At 23.4% G+C, this 24,150-nt stretch overlaps 1 protein-coding gene across 2 annotated transcripts in view; it reads left to right on the top strand.

The window, feature by feature from the left end:
• Nucleotides 1-5,213: 5,213 nt before the first annotated feature.
• Nucleotides 5,214-24,150, top strand: part of LOC122510379 (tachykinin-like peptides receptor 86C) — a gene marked incomplete at its 3' end in the record, with an annotated part of 114,050 nt that continues 95,113 nt past the window's right edge. For both annotated transcript variants that reach the window (XM_043624995.1, XM_043625003.1), the window contains 1 exon segment: nt 5,214-5,791. In XM_043624995.1, coding sequence (XP_043480930.1) covers nt 5,497-5,791 — 295 coding nt within the window.

Below are 24,150 nucleotides of genomic sequence, written 5' to 3' on the forward strand. Positions count from 1 at the left end.
AAGTAGTTGAACAAATATAATTAAAAGTAAACTGAGAATTAGTCAAATAAAAAAAAGGAAAATAAAGTATCGTCACAGCGGATAGAGTTGCAAACAAAACTATCTGTATATAAAGGGAAGACGAGATGAAACTTTTTTTTAACAATTTTGTTTTTTTTTGACGATCTCTTCGATTTCCGTTTGAATTCTATAAATAGTTTAGAGGTAACTTTAATTTAGAAAAAAAATAATCAAATTCCAATGAAATTTTACAATACCTGTGAGAAATAAAAAATTAAAATTAGATTGCATGTGTAATATTGGAAAAAATAATTGAACTGTACCTATTTGGATTTCGAAACTAAAGTTTGCCTACCTATAAATTGGAAAACGGAACTTTTTTAAAATTAACATTGTGATTTTTATTACTTTTGCTTTAAATCTTTTTTTTTAATTAAAGTTATGTATAAGTTATATTATTCAGTGTATATTCCACTACGAAAGTAGGGATTTTTTTTAATTTAGATAATTAACTAATTATAGGTATTATTAATAATAGAGTTGAAATTATTATTATTTATTCTTTTGAAAAATTTTAATAAAATTCTTCGTAACGATTTAATTAGTTTTTAAAATTTTGTATAAGATTCTTTCTAAGAATTCAATTATATTCAGTTCAATTTTAATAAAAATTTTCGCAAATATTCAATTACTTTCATAAATATTAAAGTTCATTTTAGAAGTTCAATTATTTTCAAAATACAATCTTAATACAACTTTTGGAAAGAATTCAATAAGTTTTTAAAATTTTAATAAAAAATTTGATAATTGAATTCTTTTAGAAAATTTAAAATAGTAGATATTGAAAATTTTTTATAATACCTGAAATTTTGCCAAGAATTTTATTGAAATTTTTAAAAATCATTGATTCTCATAAAAAATTTTATCAATCAATTTTTAAATAATTAAATTCTTTTGACGTATTTTAATAAAATTTTTCAAGAAATTTGATTAAAGTTGTATTAAAAATAATTGAAATTCTCCGATGTGTTTTATTATTTATAAAAATAATTGAATTCCTAAAAATAATTTTATTATTTATGGAAATAATTGAGTTATTGCGAAGAAATTTATAAAACATTTGTTAATTAAATTCCTGTGAAATTTTTAGTATTTTGAAAAGTTTTTAATTAAATGTTTGTGTAAAAATTAATAAAAAAATTTAAAATTGAATTCTTTTAGAAAATTTGATTAAAATAGTAGATATTAAAAGCCATTAATTGAAGAAAATTTTTGAAAATAATTGAATTTCGTTAAAGAATTTTATTTTAATAAAGATAATTGAATTACAATTAAATTATTTTTAAAAATTTCGATAATATTCCTTATTATAATTCAAGTATTTTAAGCACATTGTTTAATTTAAATTTTTGAAATAACAGTTCCAATTATTTTCAGCAATTTTAATAAAATACTTCACTAAAATTCAATTATTTTTAAAATACAATTTTAATACAATTTTTGTGAAGAATGCAATTATTTTTAAGAATTTTCATAAAAATCTTCGCAAAAATTTAATTATTGTAAAAAATTAAAACAAAGTTCTTCTCAAGAAATCAATTGCATTAATAAATATTAAAATTATACAAGAATTTAATTATTTAAAAAAAACAAAATTTGAATAAAATTTCTATTCCTGTATTTTAAAAAAATATTTGTAAAAATTCAATTTTCAGAGCAATTTTAATAAACTTTTCAAAATTACAATTTATTTTCAATATAATTTTAATAAATTTTCCAGAATTCAATTATTTTTTTAAACTTTATAAAATCTTTTGGATAAATTCAATTATTGTCGAAAATTTTAATAAAATTTTTCCTAAAGTTTAATTATTTTTATAACAAAATTCTTGGTAGGAATTTAATTTTTACGCAGAAATTCAATTATTTTAATATTAAAATTCTTTGTAGGAATTTAATTAAAATTCCTTTAATTTAATGAAAAAATTTTTGGACTAAAAGAAAAGTTGTTTAAATCAAAGAAATTTTCTTTGAATCAAAAATTCTGTTTTTGTTTGGGAAAATAATTTCTTTTTATTGAAATAAAACGAGTTTTAGTATTTGATTTCTTTAAATTAACAAACATTTTTTTCTCAGTGTGTATTAATTAATAATTAATTAATAATTTTGATATTATTTCAATATTTTTTATGAGCATTTTAAAATGAGGAAAAAACAAATAAATACACCCAGTAAAAATTCAAAAAAGTTATATTTGACTCAGAGCCAAATATAGACTTTTTATTTGTTTCAAATAAAATTTTTGGTTCAAATAAAGTTTTTTTTTATTTTTTTGACAAATAAAGTTTTTATTTAAAACAAATAAATAATTTAGTAAGCTTTGAGAAAATTATTTTTATTTCACTTAAATAAATTATATTTGGTTTATACAAAATTTTTCTCTGGGTGTGAGAATAAAGAAAAATTAATATTTAAGTATATATATATTTAAATGAAAATTGCCAAATTTGCATGAATTATGAATTAAAATTTCTTAGTAATATTTTTAATTTTTTGAGTGTCTTTAGGGATTGAAATTTAACATTCATTATAATAACTAGTCAAACTTGAGATTGAAAATTTTTCTTTTTTTGTTTTATCTTTTGAACAATAAAAAAATCAAGAATTCCATTTAGGAAAATAATTATAATATTTGTCTATTTTCATTAGATTCGTTTGAGAGCGCAATGGAATAATGTGTTGAGCATAGTTTATTGTTTTTGTATAATATGTTATTGTTATTTGAAAACAATGGCGCGCAAATAGAGAAAGGAAGTGGTGTTTTGACGTGCGGAAAGGTCTTTTGGTCGTAGTATACTCGTATTTATTCCATCAGCTGACACTTTCAACTATAAGTGTGTTTATGCTGTGAGGGGGTAGGTACTAAGGGGGGTGAAATGTGCTCGTGTGCGCACGCATCTTTGAATGAAAGCGCTTTTCAACTCCAGTATCTCTGGAGAACTTCTTGGCAAAAGATCCCATAGAACTGAAAGTTCATTTTCAAAAAACGCGCGTTACATTTGCCAATATTCTTTCAACGGGCTAATTTTTTTTACAATTAAAAAATAAAACTCTTCTTATAAAAAAATACAATTTAATAAATAAAAATTATTCATTTCATTGGTGAATAAAATAATGGGTTAATTTATAAATAAATTAATAAGTTGACTGATAAAGTAATAAGTTAACTAATAAATAAATTAGTAAGTTAATTGTTAAATTAGTTAATTTACTAATAAGTAAGTTAACTAATAAATAAGGTAACTAATAAATTAATAAATTAATTGATAAATAAATTAATAACAATCAGATTTATAAAAGAAATTAATAAAAATCAAATTTATAAATAAAAAATGAAGAACATGAAAATCGCATTCATTTTGAAATTTTTTTTTCCAAAAAACTCTATTGTTAAAAATTTCTAAACGAAATCTAACGAATTTTATTTTTCCCCTCTATGTATATTCATATTCTGCGCAAAAAAAAAGTTTTTTTTGTTTTCACTTCGTTAATTTCAGCGATTTGAAAAAAGGGATTTCATGAGAGGAGCAGTCATCTGAAAAGTGAAAAACATTTTTGTGTATAAAATTCTGTTTTTTTGTAAATTAAATAGTTTCGAAAAAGTTTTGTGAGATGCTACTATAAAGTAAATTTATTGAAAAAATTTCGTTTAATTACAATAGATGGTGCGATATTTTATTTTTCTTCGCGAAAAAAAAGTGTTTACAACGATGTGAGAGTAAAAGGTAGAAAACTTTTTCCAAGAGATTAGAAGTGTGAAAATAAATAAAAAAAAAAACTTGAAATGTGTATAGAAATTAACGGGAAAAGTTTACCGATAAATATCAAGAAATTATGGATATCAGCAAATTTTGCGGTGAAGAAAATTCAAAATGCTTTGATAAATGTGAAAGCGGATCGCGGTGTATCGAGTCAAAATCGTTTTTGCTTAATCAGAATTTATGCTGATTGGCTGTGGACGCGTTGTTCCGAGAGTATGTTTCTGACCCACATAAGTACACCTACGGGAATTTTAAAGCAGAACGGATGTACATCCAGGAAAGTTCACATGCTTACAAAACATTTGAGACCACAAGCAAGCTAAAGCGATTCAAATTCATAAGTGTCAAAATAAAACCAAAAAAAAAAAATTCCTCAAAGAGAGAAAAAGAATCACCGAATGCCAGAAAATATTGTGCGAAAAAATAGGGAGGCAGGGATAATTTTAATTCGAAAAATAAATTAATATAGGAAAATAATTATTACGAAGATAAAAAATACAAAAGACAAAGATAAGAAATTAAAGAAAAAAAAAATTCAGAATGAAGAGAAAGAGAGAAAATTCACAAATACAATGAAGAAGACGATTGACAATAAAATAATTGGAAATAATTAATAGTAAATGGTAAATAATAAATTGTAAAACAAATGTTAAAAAAATGATAAATAATGAGTGTAAAAAATAATAAATGATAAATAATAAAGAAATGACAAAAAATAAATACCTTAAAATAAGTGATAAAAAAATGATAAAACAAAACATTGACAGCAGTAAGCAAAATAAAAAGACTAAAATTAACAATATTTGAAAACGATCGAATTGAAAATTGAGAGAAACGGAAATAAATAAACTATCAAATAATAAATTGACAGTAAAAAATATTTTATTTAAGAATAAAAGCAAGAAAAATAAAATTGAAAATAAAAGCAAAAAAAGTCAAATTGAAAATAAAAGCAAAAAAAAGTAAAATTAATAAAAATAAAATCAGAAAAAAGTAAAATTAATAAAAATAAAAGCAAAAAAAGTAAAATTAATAAAAAAAACAGGAGAAGTAAAATTAATATTAATAACAGCAAGAAAAAAAGAATTGATCAAATTAAAAATACGATAAAATTTAAAAGACGAAGAAGTAAATAAATGTTACAAGAATAAATCAACGAAGAATAAACAAAACAAATTAAATCTAAAAGCAGAATGACAACAACAGATGAAAATATTAGAAGATCTTGAAAAGAGAAGAAAAATCTAAAAATCAACTAAAGAAAGAAATAGAGAATAAAATATAAATTTAATATTCAAAGAAAATGTTTAGTTTCTTCAAAAAGTTTCATATTAAAATCAATAATGAAAAATAAAGTGCAAAAAAAATTATAAATCGAATGAAAAATGTTTTGAAAAAAAGGAACGAAAATTACATTTTAAAAAAAAATTGAAAAATATACATTTTATTCCATTGTTGAAATAAAGAAATGTTGAGTGATTGACAGAAATAAGAGAGAAAGAGAGCATCGCATGAGAATGAATATTATAATCGAAGGAATATAATCGAAAAATGATATATGAATGGAAAATAAAGAATGGCTAGATAAGAAGGTGATTCACTTTAAGAGAAGAAGAAAGAAACGAAGGAAAAAAGAGAAAAAAAGAACGTTCCACTAGTTGGAGAAATATTAGATATGAATAGCGTTAGTTTGGTGAACTTGCATAATTGTACTGCCCTGGTACTAGATCAGAATGTAACGCTATTGATGGGATTAAACCGCAGTGAGCTTTTGCAGGTACTCAAAGAAGCTTTAGATAGATCGTTGCAACGTGAGCTACTTCGTGATGCTCTATCGGATTGTCTTCACACAAATCAACAACGACCCTTTGACCTTCCATGGTGGCAAAAACTTGTCTGGTCTCTTGTCTACGCGATAATCCTAATGGTGGCCACTGGTGGCAATATTATTGTCATGTGGATTGTTCTCGGTAAGTCTATCTTATTATTTTAATCTTCACATATTGTCATTTTCATTTATGTAGCTATTGGTATTTATGTAATGTAATGATAATGGAAAAACGATTAAAAATGCAATTTTTGATGGCAATTAAAATTATTATTAACAATCACGATTAAAAAAAATAACAACCATTATAAAAATTTAAAATGCATTCTTTTATATTGACCACAATGAAAATTATTATTAGCCACGAATAAAAGAATAAAATTATTGTTATAAACCACAATTAAATTTATTATTAACCATAATTAAATTTATTACTAACCACGAATAAAATTTATTACTAACCACGAATAAAATTCTAATTATTATTATTATTAACCGCAATTAAAATTATTACTAACAAGGATTAAAATTATTATTTACCATAATTAAAATTTTTACTAGCTACGATTAAGATTATTATTCACTACGATTAAATTTATCATGAAACACAATTAAAATTATTACTAACAACGATTGAAATTATTATTAATCACAATTAAGATTATTATTAACCTCGATTAAAATTATTATAAACCATAATTAAAATTTTGACTATAACCACAATTGAAATTATTATTAACCACTAAAATTATTACTAACAACGATTAAACATTGTTATTAATGACGATTAACATTTTTACTAACCACGAATAAAATTCTAATTTCTATTAACAAAAATTATAATTACTACTTACTACGATTAAAATTATTACTAACCACGATTACAATTAATATCAGAGTGTCCAGCTACCTTGAAAACTTTGCAAACCTTGAAAAATACTTAAATTTTTTTTTGCTCCTTGAAAACACCTTGAATTTCATGACAAAACCTTGAAAAATTAAAATTCTTAAAAATGAGATTTATTTCCTTGATGTTTTGAAAGTTGAATTCTCGTCAATATTTCAATTATCTTTATAAATATAAAAATTCTTCGCCGAAATTCAATAATATTCCGGATTCGTTGAAAAATACAATTATTTTCATAAATAACAATATTCATCAGAAGAATTCAATTATTTTAAAAATTAATTAAATTCTTCGACGAAATTCAATTATTTTCAAAAAATCTAAAAAAAAGCGCTCAACATTTCAATTATCTTTAAAAATAAATAACAATAATATTTGACAAAAGTCAATTATTTTGAGGAATTTTAATAAAATTTATTTGCAAAATTCAATTATTTTCATAAATAATATAGTATTTATCACAAGAATTCAAATATTTAAAAAAAATTTTAATAAAATTCATGACAAAATTTCAATTATATTAAAAAAATTTTTCTTACTTTGATGGTTTTCAATATTCTATTTTAATAAAATTTCCCGAAAGAATTTAATTATTAAACAATTAAGTTTTTAAAAAATTCTACACAAACTTTCAATTATTTTCAAGAAACAAATTTTTACATTGATTCAATTATTTAAAATAGAATTTGCATAAATTTTTTTCGCAAAAGTCAATTGTTTTAAAATTTGCCATTAAATTCAATTATTTTCAAAAATTTTAATAAAATTCATTGCAAAATTTCAATTATTTTCAAAAATTCTTCTTAATTCAATATAATAGAATAATTATTCTATTATAATTATAATAATATTACAATAGAATAATAGAAATTTCCAAAAGAATTCAATTGTGTAAAGTATTTCTCTAATTTAAATTAGTCAAAATTCCTACTAATTTTAATTATAAAATTTTACTATTTCCACAGTTAATTTTTGTATAAAATTTTTTCAAATATTCTTCGAATGTAGGAAAATTTGTTATTAAATATTATTATTTTTAGAATAAATTCTGTTATTGTTAAAGTAAATTTTTCTAATTTTTATAAAGAAATTTTTTTTTCGTAAATAGTAAAATGTTATTCTGGAAATAACAATTTTGAATAGTAGATTTTATTATTTTTAGAGGATATTTTACCAAGTTCAAATTTTGACTGAAATTTAATTCGGATTTAGTAAAATTTTTTGTAATATTTTACTGAAAATTAGAAAAAATTTCCATTGATATAAATTCATCAATTTTATTATTCTTTTCTTTTGTAAAAGAAACATTAAATATTCTATTCTATTTGTCAATTGAAAATTTTAATTATAATAAAATTGAAACTTTTTAAATTTTTAGAAAATAAAGGAAAAAATTTTTCTCAAAAAAATGTTCTGTTACATTTATTTACGAATTTCTTTAATTTGTAAAATTATTCGAAAACATCAATAACTTTTTTTTTTTAAATAAAATATTTAATCAATATTCTTTTTCATAAGAATTAAGATGTTCAATAATTTTAAATTCAAACATTTTCAAATTGAATAACTGATAAGAATATTTTTATAAAACATGAAGATAGCGATTGCTCCGAGTCGAAGACTCGGAGTGATCGATTTCTTCATGTTTTATAATAATAATTAAAGATGACCGAGTGATAAAATCATTGTTTTATATTATAAGAATATTATTACAGTAACTTTTTCAAAATTATTTTCAAAATTATTATTATTTTCCAATCAATTATTATTTTCTATTGCTTCCTCATAAAGGAAGCCTTATAGTGATGTCGATTTCCGAATTTTTTAGAACCAATTATTTTTACAAATTTTCAAATGTATTTTTAATTATTTTTCATGAAAATAATTTAATTCCTTAAAAAAATTTTTATTATTTTATGAAAATAAGTGAATTATTGGGAAGGAATTTATGAAAAATTTGTAAATATAATTGAATTCAAATATTTATTTATTTATTTATTTATATCAAATAATTTCTGTTGAAATTAATTAATTATTTTCTCTAAATGCATATAAAATATTATATCCACACAAGTGAATTTCAACTATTGAAGTGGAATAGTTAACAATCTAAAATAGTTTTTGTTATTTTAAAAGGAATAGGTAACAGAATTTTGAAACTCTATTCAAGTTTCATTAGCATAGGTTCATAATTTTAAACGACATTTCCGTTTATTTTAATAAAGTTTTTCTATTAACTATAGAAGTTTTTATTAAAAACGACGATTTTACTTTTTAAAAAATGGAGAGAAAAGAAAAGAAATCAATCAAGAAGTGTTCGTGGAACATTTTTTTCTCCTCTCTTTTAAAGTGAATTCTAATTGTCAGAACAACTCTTTTTACTTTCAACGAGATTTTCAGTTAATTTGAGAAAAAACTTTTGTGTGTGCACGAAAGAAAAATTCTATTCACTATTTTTGAGAAAGTAATATGTATGAAAAAAAATTCTCCTTTAATATTGATTTCAATTTTTTTCTATAGAATTATTTTTTAGAAGAAATTGGAATATTATCCAAATTTTCATAATTAGTTTTGTACTATTTTTTTTTTTTTTTTGGTTTTGTATAGTATGATAGAATTCGTTTTCATCATTTCTCTGAATGTGAAGGAGATTTTCAGTAAATCTTCTTTACATCCAAATAAATTCATAACAAGTGGGTTTTTTTTTTTTTTGTAAATATACTTTTATATTTATATTATTAGCTTATTTTTATTTTTATATTTATGGAATATTTTTTTATTTTTTTCCAACGTATTTTTTAGCAGTTATTTGTTTTTGGTAAGCTTTTTTTACTCATTGGAGGATATAATCAGTTTTTGTACATTTCATGTTCTGATAAAACTTATAGGGTGCTTGAGGGTATTAGTATCTACGGAAGCTTCAATTCTATCTAAAATACTAAATTAATTTGAGAGAATATAATACACTATAAAATAATTTTAAGATAATAATATTATTAATTATAATAATTAATTATTATAATTTACCAAAAGTCTTGTTTATAATTAATTAAAATTCACTTACTTTGGAAATAATGAAAATTGATCTTTTATACTAAAATTCGCTTGAATTCAATTTATTATTCTTTGTTGTTTTTATTTATTATATTAATTAAATTATGTTAGCATTTTTAATTATTTTTTAATTATTTCAATCATTTAATTAATAACAAGTTGGTTAAGTTTTATTAAAAATTAATGAATTGAAAATTCAGTAGTTTAAATACCGCATAAACAGGTTTTCATCTATTATTTATAGACCACAATGTTGGAATTCTCTTGAAATTATTTTCATTTATTATTCAAAGCTAATTGTCATTTGATAGGATTTAAAATTCGATAAGTTTCAATTTTCATATCTACCTATTAATTATTTTCAAAAATCAACGAAAGAAAAAAAGGCAGAAATGAGAAAATTCACTTGAACATAAATAGAAGATAGAAATCTGACTTCTCATATTTATTAAGTGATACGAAGAGTTTGTAAATAAAAGGAAAATAACTGCTTTCAGAAAATGAAGAAATTTATCTCTTTCACAAACAACAGAATTTTCTTTAGAAAATAAACCGTTGAAATGTCAAAGATAAAAGAAAATGACAATGGTAATAATTGCACATCAATAAATACAAAGAAAAAATATTTTCCGTGAAATGAATATAAAATATATAACGAAAAGTATTTATAATTAATGTTAATATTTACTTAATTAGTTATTTATTTATTTCTTAATTTCTCATTTGTTTATCAATATTAAAACAGGCTAACAAAAATTTTTAAAACTGTCGTTTTATTCCAAAAGTGGGTTTAAATTAATATTTTTACGAAAACTGTGAACTACATTGTAGAATTAAGACTATACAATTGACTAATTTAACAAATAACTAATTACGTGACTTGGAAATAATTAGTTTTACTAAAATTTTAGTGAAAAATGTCTAAAGTTTAGTGAATGTAATTAAAATTGTATTGAAAGCCTAATTTAATTTCATGGCAAGATTTTTATTAAAATTCTTGAAAATAATTGAATTGTTTTGAAGAATTTATTTCAATATTCTTGAAAATAATTAAGTTTTTTTTTAAATAAATTTTTATTGAAAAATTTTTAAAATAATTGGATTTTATGAAGAATTCAATTATTTTCAATAATTGTAATACAATTCTTTGCGAAAAGTCAATTTATAAATAATAGAAATCTTCGTAAAAAGATTCAATTATTTTAATATAAATAATAACATTCTTATCAGTATTTCACTTATTATCAATACAATTTTAAATATTTTAATTGAATTCTTTGAAAATTTTAACTATTTTTAAAAATCTTGCAAAAATTCTCCGAGAGAATAATAAAGATTTCTTTTAATAATTTTTATTGAAAATTTTGAAAAAATATATTAAATTTTATGAAGAATTACTTTTAAGTTTTAAAAATAATCGTATTTATTATAATAATTTACAATTTTCCTATTAAATTGTATTAAAATTATTCATATAGAAAATTAAATTCATTTAAACGATTTTATTAGAATTTTTGTAAATAATTACTTTTTTTTAAAGACTTTCATTAAATTTCGTAAAAATAATGTAATTTTTTAAAGTAATTTTAATTAAAAATTTTGAAAATAATTAAAAATTTATAAAGAACTTAATTATTTTCAATAATTGTAATAAAATTCATTGCAAAAAGTCAATTTATAAATAATAAAAATTGTCGTAAAAAGATTCAATTATTTTAATATAAATAATAAAATTCTTATCAGGATTTCACTTAATATCAATACAATTTTAAATATTTTAATTGCTTTCTTTGAAAATTTCAATTATTTTTAAAAATCTTGTAAAAATTCTCCGAGAGAATAATAAAGATTTTTGAAAATAATTTTTATTGAAAATTTTGAAAGTAATTGAATTTTATGAAGAATTTCTTTTGAGTTTTGAAAATAATCGTGTTTATTATTAATTTCCTACTAAATTGTATTAAAATTATTCGTAGAAAATTTAATTCATTTAAACAATTTTATTAGAGTTTTTGTAAATAATTACATTATTTTTTTAAAGATTTTCATTAAATCTCGTAAAAATAATGTAATTTTTTAAAGTAATTTTAATAGAAAATTTTAAAAACAATCAAATATTTTAATTGTTTTGTTTGGAAATTTCAATTATTTTTAAAAATTTTGTAAAAATTCTCCGAGAGAATAATGAAGTTTTTTTTTAAGAATTTTACAATTTATAACAATAATTGAATTGTTTCGAAGAATTTTCTATCAGAATTGTTGAAAATAATTGAATTTTTATTAAAACTCTTGAAAATAATTGAATTTAAATAATATTTTTATAAATAATTGTATTCTTTCAAGAAATTCTCAGAAGAATTTTATTAATTTACAAAAATAATTGAATTCTCGCCAAAAATTTTACAATTTATAAAAATAATTTGAATTGTTTCGAAGAATTTTTTATCAGAATTGTTGAAAATAATTGAATTTAAATAATATTTTTAAAAATAATTGTATTCTTTCAAAAAATTTTTTGTATAATTGTATTGTAAATAATTAAATTCCTCCGAAACATTTTATTATTTATGAAAATAATTGAATTTCTTTGTAGAATTTTATTATTTAAGAAAATATTTTCATTCTTGCGAAGAATTTTCTTGTTTATTAAAATAGTTGATCTCTTGCCGAGGTTTTTACAAATTCATAAAAATAATTAAATTTGCTAGTGATAGAAATATAAAGGAAAAATTAATTATGGAAGTGAATTTAGTGTTTTCGTATAAAGATATATTGCTGGCAAGTAATAAATCATTAGATAATTTTGTCCAATAATCATGTCAGTCCTTTGAAGGTAAACTATTTCCATATATAGAATAATGTGATGTGACACACCTGGATGCTCATGATAATTCAATGGTGATAATGGCCACTACACAGGATTAGTTGCTAATTAAGTTTACAATGATATTTATGAGTCTTGATTTGAGCCAATAAACGACATTGTTAAATATATAAATCCTACTTTATGCATCTATTTTATGGCACATTCGTTCTCTGCTGTATATATTTATTTATTTATTTTTTATATTTACTCTTTTCTATATACTATATATTTTCATTTATCAATCGAGTATTTCTTTCTATTTATTTACTTTTAATAGTTTTGTTATTCCATTTTATATTTTATCTCACAGCAAATACAACCTTTTAGAATTTTTTCTCTTTTGAATTCAGCAGAGGTCCAATATTTGAAATATTGTTTTATTTGCGTCGACATAAAAATTTTTGTTATAATTATAAATTTAATCTTTTGAAGTAAATAAATAAATAATTTAAAAACAAAATTTCTGGGTGAATTAAAATTTTTCACATTGGTCTAGACGTTTCCCAAGTTTTGGAAAATTAAATTTTTTCATTTTCAATTTTGTTCCTATATTAAAAAGAAGAAAAAAGAGATGAATAAGTTTTAAAAGATTAATAAGTATTACATCCTGAAAAGTAAAACTTTTGCGTATTAAATTTCCAAGAAAGTAGTTAAAGGTTTCGATAAAAACTTTGGGAAATAATGAGTTGTAGAAAACTTTTTCTCGGCCTCATTTATTAATCAGGAAAAAATAAAAATGCAAAGATTTTTTTTCCTTTTTGTCTTAACTAATGTAATGAAATTTTTTTTAAATCACTATAATATATATATCTGTGTACAAACAAACGCGGCGAAAATAAATTGGCGTTTTAGGAATAATTAAGAGTTAATTTAGCAAAAGACTAATAAAAAAAGATAGATGACTTTTGCGTGCCCCTTTTATCCTTTCATTCACGAAAACAAAAGTTTAAATTCGTCTCCTCTCTTGGTGCTTGTGAAAATTTCATTAAAGTATAATTAAGTGTCTTTATTCATAAATTTAAATCAGTTTCCATCTTATGTCCGTTGTTGACTATCATCACTATGGAAAAAAAACTTTGGTAAAAAAATTTTCATGTCCCTAAAGTTCTTAAACGTTTAATTCAACGAAACTCACTTATTTCTTCTTCAAATTATTTTCATAAAGTTTTCAACTTTTAAATGAAGAACAATATTTTTTTTATCTTTAAAGAATTTTTTATTAACTAATTTTAAAAATATTTTTTGTAAGTCTGACTAAAATTAATTTATACTACTGAAGCAGTAAAGTTTGTGCAAATCAATTTAATGTTGTCTGACTAAAACCGATTATTTCTACTGAAATCGTAATTAAAATTAATTTTGTCTGACTAACATTGATTTTTTATCAATGAAACTGTGGTTTTTTGATTTTTATTTTAATCTCTACTAATCAAAATAGTTTTGATTGAATAAAATTTATCATTCCAATGACAAAAGAATAACAAAAAATCGCGAATATTTCGTTTTGACTAAATTTGAATTTACTACTAGTAAAATATTTAATATTACTTCGAAAAAAACACTTGTCTGACTAAACATAGTTTTTACTACTAACATTCGATTTATAACAATTCTGAATATTTTTGCCTGACCAAAATAATTTTCTTCCTACTTAACTCGAAATTATAATAATTCTAAACTATTCCTTATTGATTAAAATTGTATACTACTTTTTGTTATTGGAATTATAACTTATCCGAAAAGTTTTGCTCGACTATAATAAATCTTTACTACTGATGCAAAAATTATAAAGTTTCAAAAATTTTTTAGTTCTTTTGAAGAAAATTAATTTCTCTTTTTTACAAAGTTTGGATAAATAAAAAATTTTTGACACTTATGAATATTTTTATATAATTTTCTTATAGTTTTTAAACTAAATAAAAGTAATTTAATGGAATCATTCAATAGAAATCATTTTTTATTTTTTTGTGTTAATTCTAATAGAAAGTTTTTTTTGTTTCAGGTGAGTTAAGCAACATATATTTTTCTATCGAGTTTATTTCGTAAGTAAATATATATATTTTGTTATATAATTATATATTACAATTAAAAGATAATTATCAAAGGCATAATTATAAATAATTAATTAAATTATTTCAATCATTAATAATTAAATATTTAATAAATTCGCGCATGCGCGAAGTTCTTGACATAGCGTGGTCTTAACGGTCTCCTGCAATTATTGTTTTTTAAACAATTTAACGTTCTTATATATAATATCCTGACGGTTTGTGAGTTTTGTCTAACTTTTTTCCTTCTTAATCTATTGTTTTGTACTGCTTTGTGTGGCCATTTATTTCTTTTCGAGTGATTTTGTGCTCCTAACCTCAAAACAATGGCTCCTCCCGCATTGTCTTTACAAGATAAAACTTGTCGTGGCTGTGGTGCGGATGTGCAAAGAGAAATCTCCCGCTGTGAGAAGTGCAATTCACCTTATCATCCAGGATGTTTAAAAAATAGGAAAAAATGTTGTAACTCATCTAGGCCTGCCTCCCCAAATCTTGCAAATTTACCCCTTACCAAGGACGATCTTGCTGTTATGTTGGCTGAGCAACTATCGAAAATAACTCTTCAAATAGATCCGCTAAGGGAAACTTTGAATAGTGTTTCTGAACGTGTGGAGAACATTGAAAGGACCATGTCGCGTGTGGATTCGCTCGAGACGGAAGTGGAAGGTATAAAAGACGAGATTGTATCTCTTAACGCTAAGTTTAACGATTGTACCGATCAAATAACGATGGATTGTGTTCATGAGTTAAATGATCGTGGTTATCGTAAATTTAATATTTTGTTCTTTAATCTTCCTGAAGCGGGTTCAAGTGATGAAGTTTCTGATTTTGATTTGATTTTTATTAAAAAATTTTTAAGTTTCTTATCTCTTGATAACTTTTTGCCAACTCGCTCTCTAACTCGTATTGGTAAATACCAACAGATGTCTCCACGACCTCGACCGCTTCGAGCAACCTTCGTAGACGAGACAAACATCAAGAAAATAATATTGACCTACAGAGATATACGGATGGCAAAAAAAACCTTACCAGAGTTTATTCCGACGAACTTATCTCTGTCATGGGACAAGACTCCCTTGCAAGTACGCCAATACAAATTGACAAAAGAAAGGATGGAGAAACGGACGAGAGAAGGAGAGACTGGTCTGTTACTAGTCTACCAACGCGGCGAACCTCGCATACTGAAGCGTCCAGCACAAACACAACCCAAATTAGTCAGGAAATAGCTCAACACAAAATAAACACTTTTTCTAATATTCAGAATGATTGTAATAGTGATTCACAATCTTCTGTTTACGACTTATCTTGTGCAAATGGTGTGAGTGTCTCTACATGTAAGCCCCCTGTACACAATCAGCTGGCTTCTTTGAGACTGAAACCATCTGACATTTTGATTTATTATCAAAATGTCAGGGGTCTTAGGACTAAATTACAGACTTTGCGTCAAATTTCGCCATCACTTAATTACAATATTATAGTTTTTACCGAAACGTGGCTTACTCCTGCATTTACCTCTAACGAACTTGGTTTATCAGATTTTCATATTTTTCGATGTGATAGAAATAGAAACACCAGTGAATTTTTGCGTGGTGGAGGAGTGCTCATTGCCTGTGATTATTCGCTTCACGCGTCTCTTATACCTACGAGGATTAACTCAGTGGAACATGTTTTTGTTAAATTTGTAATTAACTCTACGTGTTATATTTTGGGATCATTTTATATCCCCCCGAATTCTAGTTTAGCTACTTACACAACTGTTTGCACTATTCTTGAGAGTTTATATACTTCTTATCCTTCGGCCATTTTTTGTGTTTTTGGTGATTTTAACTTACCTTCTGTTACATGGATTTACGAACCTCATGATGGACCTTCCTGTGTACCATTAGACGGATCATCGCGCCAATGTAGAGACATTGCCAGTCATTTATCTGAGTCATTTGTATATATGAATCTCGTTCAGATTAACACTGTGGTAAATAGCGTTGGGTCATTGTTGGATTTGGTTTTGTATAATTCTTTAAATTATAATTTGGAGTTATCTATTGATCCTATTTTGCCTGTGGATAGTTATCATCCCCCTTTGACTATTGCTATTTTTAATTATATCGCTCCAAGTGTTAGTACGTCACCTTCTGATCGTCATTTTAAATATAATTTTAATAAAGCTAATCTTGCTGGTATCATTAATTTTCTTGGTAATATCGATTGGAACACCGTGCTTAACACTGGAAATATTGATGATGCTGTTGATATTTTTAATGATTATGTGTACTTTGCCTTCAGCTTATTCGTCCCAGTTAAGGTAATCAAGAATGATAGCTATCCACCATGGTTTACGTATGAACTCAAACGTTTAGTATGTTCAAAGAAAATTGCCCATAAAAAATTCAGGAACTCAAATGATCCGTTGGATTATTTAGAGTTTTCTAATTTACGAGAAAAGTGTAAAACATTATCCACTTTGACTTTTAATAACTATGTTTCTCGTGTTGAAAATTCTGTAATATCTAATCCTAAGCAGTTTTGGAATTATGTCAATTCTTTTCGTGGTGAATCGCGTATTCCGAATGATGTATATTTTGCGAATAACACAACGCATGTAACTGCGAATAGTAACGTTGACATTGCTAACTGCTTTCGACTTCATTTTACTTCTGTTTATTCTCCAACTCTTCCATACAACCGTAATACTGTTTCAGATTCTGATAATGATATTCATATTAATAGTTTTTCTATAAATAAAAAAATGATTAAGTTTAAATTAAATAATCTCGATGTCAACAAAGGTGCTGGTCCTGATCAAATACCGCCATGTATTCTAAAGTCATGTTGCTCAGTTTTTGTTGATCCTCTATTTATTTTATTTAATTGGTCTCTTGATAGCGGTATCTTTCCCTTAATTTGGAAAAGAGGCATTATAGTCCCGGTCTACAAGGACGGAGACAGGAAAAATGTATCTAATTATCGCCCTATCTGCATCTTAAGTACTATTTCCAAGATTTTTGAAAGCTTAGTTCTGGATATTCTGTATGCGCAAACTGAACATTTAATTATTGACGAGCAGCATGGCTTTATGAGGCGTAGATCAGTGATGACTAATCTTGCGTTGTTTACTAATTTTGTCTCTTTGAACTTAGATAGTAGGGTCCAGGTTGATGCTGTATATACAGATTTTTCTAAGGCTTTTGACAAGGTAGATCATGCGATCCTGGTGGTACGATTAAAGGCAATGGGTTTTTCTAATCATTTAATTTGCTGGGTGAAAAGTTATCTTTCTGACAGATTTTTATCAGTTCGGGTGGGTTACGACTACTCTGACGTATTTCTGGCTACCTCTGGAGTCCCTCAGGGTTCTCATCTTGGTCCACTTTTCTTTATACTTTTTATAAATGACGTTAAACATTTATTTAAAAATAGTTTTTTTTCATTATTTGCAGATGATCTTAAGATTTACAAACAGATTACTTGTGAGAATGATAATCTTGATCTTCAAAAGGATCTTGACCGACTCTATAAGTGGACCATTAAAAATAGACTTCCCTTAAATATAAAAAAAATGTAGCGTCATCTCTTTCACGAAACGTCTGGAAGTAATGAATTTTAATTATTTACTTGGTACTGAGTTGGTTTCCAGGGTTACCCAGGTTCGCGATCTCGGGGTATTCTTGGACCCTGCCTTAGATTACAGAAATCATATTCAGAACGTTGTTAATAGGGCAAATAAGGTCTTGGGTCTTATCACTAGGAGCGCTTCTCGCTTTAAAAATATTTTGGCATTGAAAACTTTATTTTTCTCATTGGTAAGGCCAATTATTGAGTTTGCAGCATCAATCTGGTCCCCTTATCAGGAATGTTACATCATTGTGTTGGAGCGTGTTCAAAACAGATTTATGCGTTTTGTTGCGAGACAATTAAGGTTACCTTTCGATTTCTTTAGTCACGACTACTCTGAACTCAGAAGGGTTTTGAACATACCCTTAATTAAACATAGATTTTTATACGCTGATTTAATTTTCATATTTAAGATCATTAATGGAATTATTAATTGCCCGTCGATTTTGTCATTACTGCAGTTTTTTGTTCCTTTCAGGCCAGTAAGAAACCCTTCTGTGTTCAAACAGTATTGTTATCGAACTGACTCTTGTGCCAACTCAATATTGATAAGACTGTGTAGAGAAGCAAATCAATACCATGATGTTATTGATTTTTATGGTATCTCATTAAATAAATTTATTATTGATTTACGTAGGCTAATTCTTGCTAATACTAATTAGATTGTCATAACTTCGCATTATATTACTTTCTATTTAATTTGTAATTTTTAGTACTCTATGTACGAAAGGGCACTGCCCGTTTATATGTATAAATAAATAAATAAATAAATATTTAATTTAATAATAATAATTAACTAATTAAATTTATTAATTAAAAATGATAAAATACCGTAAAATATATATTCGTGTTTACATTATGTTATTAATTTTGTTTGCAATTTCTGATTATACTATAAATAGGTATATAATAATTAACTAATAATAATAAATAATACAGGTTCATTAAAAAATATTTTATATTTTCAAAGTGTTTAATTCGTTTATGATTTCTATGTGAGTAATTTTTGGAAAAAATTTATATTGAAAAAGTATTTTCAATCACTTGAACTTTTAGAATTTTCTGAACTTCAATTTAATTAATATTTGCCCCAATATTTGAGAAAATTGGAAAAATTTCTCTTAATTTAAAAAATTTTCTATTGAAGGTTAATAAAAAATAAATAAAGGTAATAAAATAAAGTAAGAGAAATCAAAAGAAATTGAAAAGTAAAGTGTTAAAGAGGTGAAAAAAATTAAGTGGAAATAGCCAATTTACCATCGTAATTATATAGAGAAAAAATAAATTCAATAAAATATGAATAATTTGGATAAAATTTAAAAATTTAATAAAAGAGTATGGAAGGTAATTTATTTAATAAATCAAAGAAGTTAATAAAGTAGAATGTTTACAAGTATTTACCAGTTTTTTCTTGATCAATTTATTTTCGATTAAATGTGAATAAAAAAAAATGTTAATAAACATCGAGATAAAATCTATTTTTGAAAAATAAAATTAAAAAAATAGAATATTTAGAAAATGATAAAAAATTTTCTTCTTTATCTCCCAATGATTTTGCATTAATACAAAACTAAAAGTTTTTGATGAAAGGTGTAATATATAGTTTGATACATGAAAGTAATACTTGGTGTAGAAAGTTTAATATAATCCTTTTGGCTGTTCAAAATTCTGAAAGGCATAAAGCCCGTACAATTTTAGTTCTTTGGATAGACTATTCAACGAGTTTATAATCAACGATCAGCTTTATTTAGTATGTAATAATAGTTGATGCAGTGAAGCGCAGATTTCATCTATAGCTTATTCGTTGTACATTCATAATATACATATATGATTTAGAGTTACATTTCACAATGATAAATTTAATATTAAACATGGTATATACTATTGATATGTCTTTAATAGAGTGCACGAAATTATATCAAGATTTATATTTATTTAAGTACAAGCTATGACAAACTAAAAGCTATGTTTAAATTATCTAAATCAACGCATAGAGTGAAAAGATATAATTTTCCATATGTCATCGATTTTTGGATACGCTTTCATCTGTTTATAGTAAAAACTAATTTATAGTTTGTTTATTTACAGTAAATTGTCAAAGTTCTCTGACATTTATATCTGTGCATCTGATTTATGTATGTCAGCATAAATAGTAAAAGGAACTTTTCTAATTTTGATATTTTAATAGTAAAATGTAATTTCCGTTTTGGAATTTATCGGATTTTTGGGACATTTTTGGTGTTATCAGCAGTGGAAGTAATAATAGTAAAAGAAGAATTTTTTATTTTATTTATTTATATTATTATTTTTTTTTATTATTAGTTTTTTAATTTTTTTAGTTTATTTTATTTATTTTGTTTTTTGTTTACTTATTTTAGTTTATTTTAATCTATTTGAAGTTTATTTTAATTTATTTTATACACAACTTTAGATTATTTTAGTTTAGTTTTTGTTTATTATTTTTAGTTTATTGTAGTTTTATTTAGTTAAATAGATTTTAAGATTTCGAATTCTGAAACTTTATTTTTTCTTGTAATTTCAGTAGTAGAAATTAATAATTTTAGTCAGACAAAATTAATTCTATTCTCAAAATCTATCGTTTCAGTAGTAACATTCGACTATAGTCAGACAAAACTGTTACGATTAGTAAAGATTAAATTAAAATGGTTTTAGTAGTAACACTCAATTTTAGTGAGACGAAACTAAAAAAAAAAAATTTACGAAGAAAACGAATAAAGTAACTTTTACAATATTTTCAAAGTTAAACTTAATTTTACAGAAAATTCTACGTATTCTTATTAGTTTTTATTTTTTTTAAAGTAAAATTTGCTACGGTCGAAGTAAATTTTTTTAAGAATTAACAAAATTTAGTCAGACGAAGTAAAATCATTTTTCATAACTTCGATTTCAGTGGTAAAAGTTTGTTTTAGTCAAACAAAGTCTATTTGTTTTTTAATAAATATTATTTGAGTAGAACAAATCGATTTTAGTCAGACAAAAATTAATTTCATTTGTACTAATTGCAGATTCAGTAGGGAAAATCTTGATTTTCCAGTAGTATAAATTAATTTTAGTCAGACAAATTCATTCCCCTATATAGTATGTAAGTTTTCAGTAGTTAAACTCGATTATTGTCAAGCAAAGCCGTTTTGATTAATAGAAATAAATATAACATTTTAAACCACAGTTTCAGTAGTAATAATCGATTTAAGTCATACGAAACTATTTTTATTAGTAAATATTAAACATTAAAAAACTACTGGTTTAGTAGTAAAAATCAATTTTATTGTCAGATAAAATAATTTTGAAAAAAATGTAAATATTCATACACTGAGAAATATAAATATTAAATTAAAACAAATATTGATTTAATAAAATTGAGAATCATGATTAAATTAATTTTTATTATTATTATTTGCTTATTTTTTTGCTGACTTGTAAAAGTGATAAACTTTCTCTTTTCTCGTTCATTCGTAAAATAAACATTTCACATTTTCAATTAAAACTCTTTTTTTTTTGTCAAGAGACATTAAGTCCTTGATTCTAAGAAATCCGATTCTTTTTTTGCCATTTACGATTCTTCCTTTTTGTGCAGATCGAGAGAGATTAATTTCTTTGTTTTCAATTCATTGGAACTAAAGTAACCGTTTCATTTCATTTAATTAAACATTTTTTCTAAATTCAGCTATTTTCAGATCATTGAAGAAGCATTCTTTATACATTTCATTTATAAAAAAAATTTATTTGTTTCGTTTTTCCTTCTTTTTTTATTGTTGAAAAAATATTTAAATTATTTATTTTTCAATTGAATTATCTTCAATTGTTAAAAATGTTTTGAAAAATAAATTTGAGAAGATAAAATTTGCAAATAAATATTTGAAAATATAACAAAACAAATATTGTTTTTTTGTAAATATAAAAACATGAAAGGTTTCGTATTCCATAGTTTGAAAGAAATTAAAGCATGTAAAAATTTTGACAAGTATAGAAATAGAACGATACACTATTTATGAATGGAAGGTTTTTACAAAAAATAAAATTTGATGTAGAAAAAATTTCATTGTAAAATATATGATAACCATAATTGTAACTTTTTATATTAATAATATTAGTGTAAAATAAAATTTTATTAAAATATCATAATAACCATGTAGAAAAAAAATTGAAACAAATTATGTAAATTTGAGTGTAAATCCGTGAAAATATGAAGACATTTTCTTCATGCATTTAAAATTTTATTTAAGTGTGAAAATGTGAAGAGAATTTATATAGAATTTAACAGGAAAATCTTTTGTTCTTGAGTACGGTTCCATTTTCATGGGGGTTTACGAGTTTTCGTGAATGAAAAGTACACACTTCCAAGTTTGAAAATAGGACTTTAAGTGCAAATAAGTAACGTGAATTGCTACCGCTTGAACGATAATATTGTCTTTTATAAAAGGAAAGCGCATTTCAATAAAAGACAATGACATGTCTCAAACATTAGCTGAGCTTTCTAATGGAGAATATTATATATATATTAAAGAAATGTTGAACCGTCATCATGTTACCGTCTTTAATTTTTCCTTCTAATTAGAAATACGGATTTCAAAAGAGAGCGGTGTATAATTGCTTTACTGTAAGATAAACGTTTCTTTTCTCTCTCTCTCTCTCTCTTGTTTTTTAAAGCAATTATTTCCAGCTCAAGAAGATCCCATAAAAATTATTAGTTTGAGTTTTTTTTGTAGAGAATAAAAATAAATATCACATAACAATTATTGATTCGAATATTTATTTCAGGGAAATTAAAATTTTATAATTTAGTAATCCAAATTTGAGTAGTATAAATCAATATTAGTCCGGCAAAATTAATTATATTTTTAAAATCTAACGTTTCAGTAGTAAAGCTCGATTATAGTCAGACAATAAAATCTTGTGTAAATAAAAACAAAAACTAGTGTTTCAGTAGTAAAAATCGATTTTAGTCAGACAAAATTATTTTTTATTTGTACTATAATTACGGTTTCAGTAGTACAAATAGATTTTAGTCAGACAAAGTTAATTTTATTTGTACTTATTACGATTTCACTCTCGATTTCAGTAGTACAAATAGATTTTAGTCAGCCGAATCTATTTCGAATATATAGTAATTTTACTATCTCTAATACAAAGTAGAGCATTTAATCAGGTAAACGGTTTTATTGTTCATATTAAGTAGTACAAGTTAGCATTGGTCAGACATTGGTTGTTAAACTATTAGACTAAAGATTTCAGTAGTATAAATTGATTTTAGTCAGGCAAAATAATTTCATTATATTGTAGGTAAGATTTCAGTAGTAAAACTCGATTATGGACAAGCAAAGTCATTTTGATTTATAAATAAACATAAAAATCTAAATCACAGTTTCAGTAGTAAAAATCGACTTTAGTCAGACGCCACTATTTTTATTAGTAAATATTAAATTTAAAAAAACTACTGTTTTAGTAGTAAAAATTAATTATAGTCAGACAAGAAAATATTTAAATTTATTGATACAATAAGAGTAGATTTTATTTGATGTCTTCAAAAGTTATTGAAAAAATTTGAAAAAATTTACTTCGGACTCAGTAAATTTTCCTTTAAAAATAGTAAATTTACTATTAAAAATTGTTATTTACAGAATAACTTTTACTAAAATTTCCAAAAAAAATTTCTTTATAAAAACTAGCGACATATCATCACACATAAAAATTAAAAAAATTTACTTTAGAAGTAGAAACATTAACTCTGAAAATAATAATGTTTAATAACAAATTGTACTACGTTCGAAGAAAATTAAAAAAAAATTTTTTACAAAAAATAACTGAGTGAAAATAGTAAAATTTGCTATTAAACATCTGAAAAAAGTACAAGTTGATAAATATTCTAAACAGTTTGGGTTTTACCTTAAAATAAGTAAAAGTTATTTTATATTTGTTCTCTTTGTCTAAAAAAATTTCTAATATTGAAAACTTTAAGAAAATCATAATTGGTTCTAGTCAGAAAAAATTAAGTT

Source organism: Leptopilina heterotoma, unplaced genomic scaffold (genome assembly GCF_015476425.1).
Source record: "Leptopilina heterotoma isolate Lh14 unplaced genomic scaffold, ASM1547642v1 Lhet_120, whole genome shotgun sequence".
Lineage (NCBI taxonomy): Eukaryota > Metazoa > Arthropoda > Insecta > Hymenoptera > Figitidae > Leptopilina > Leptopilina heterotoma.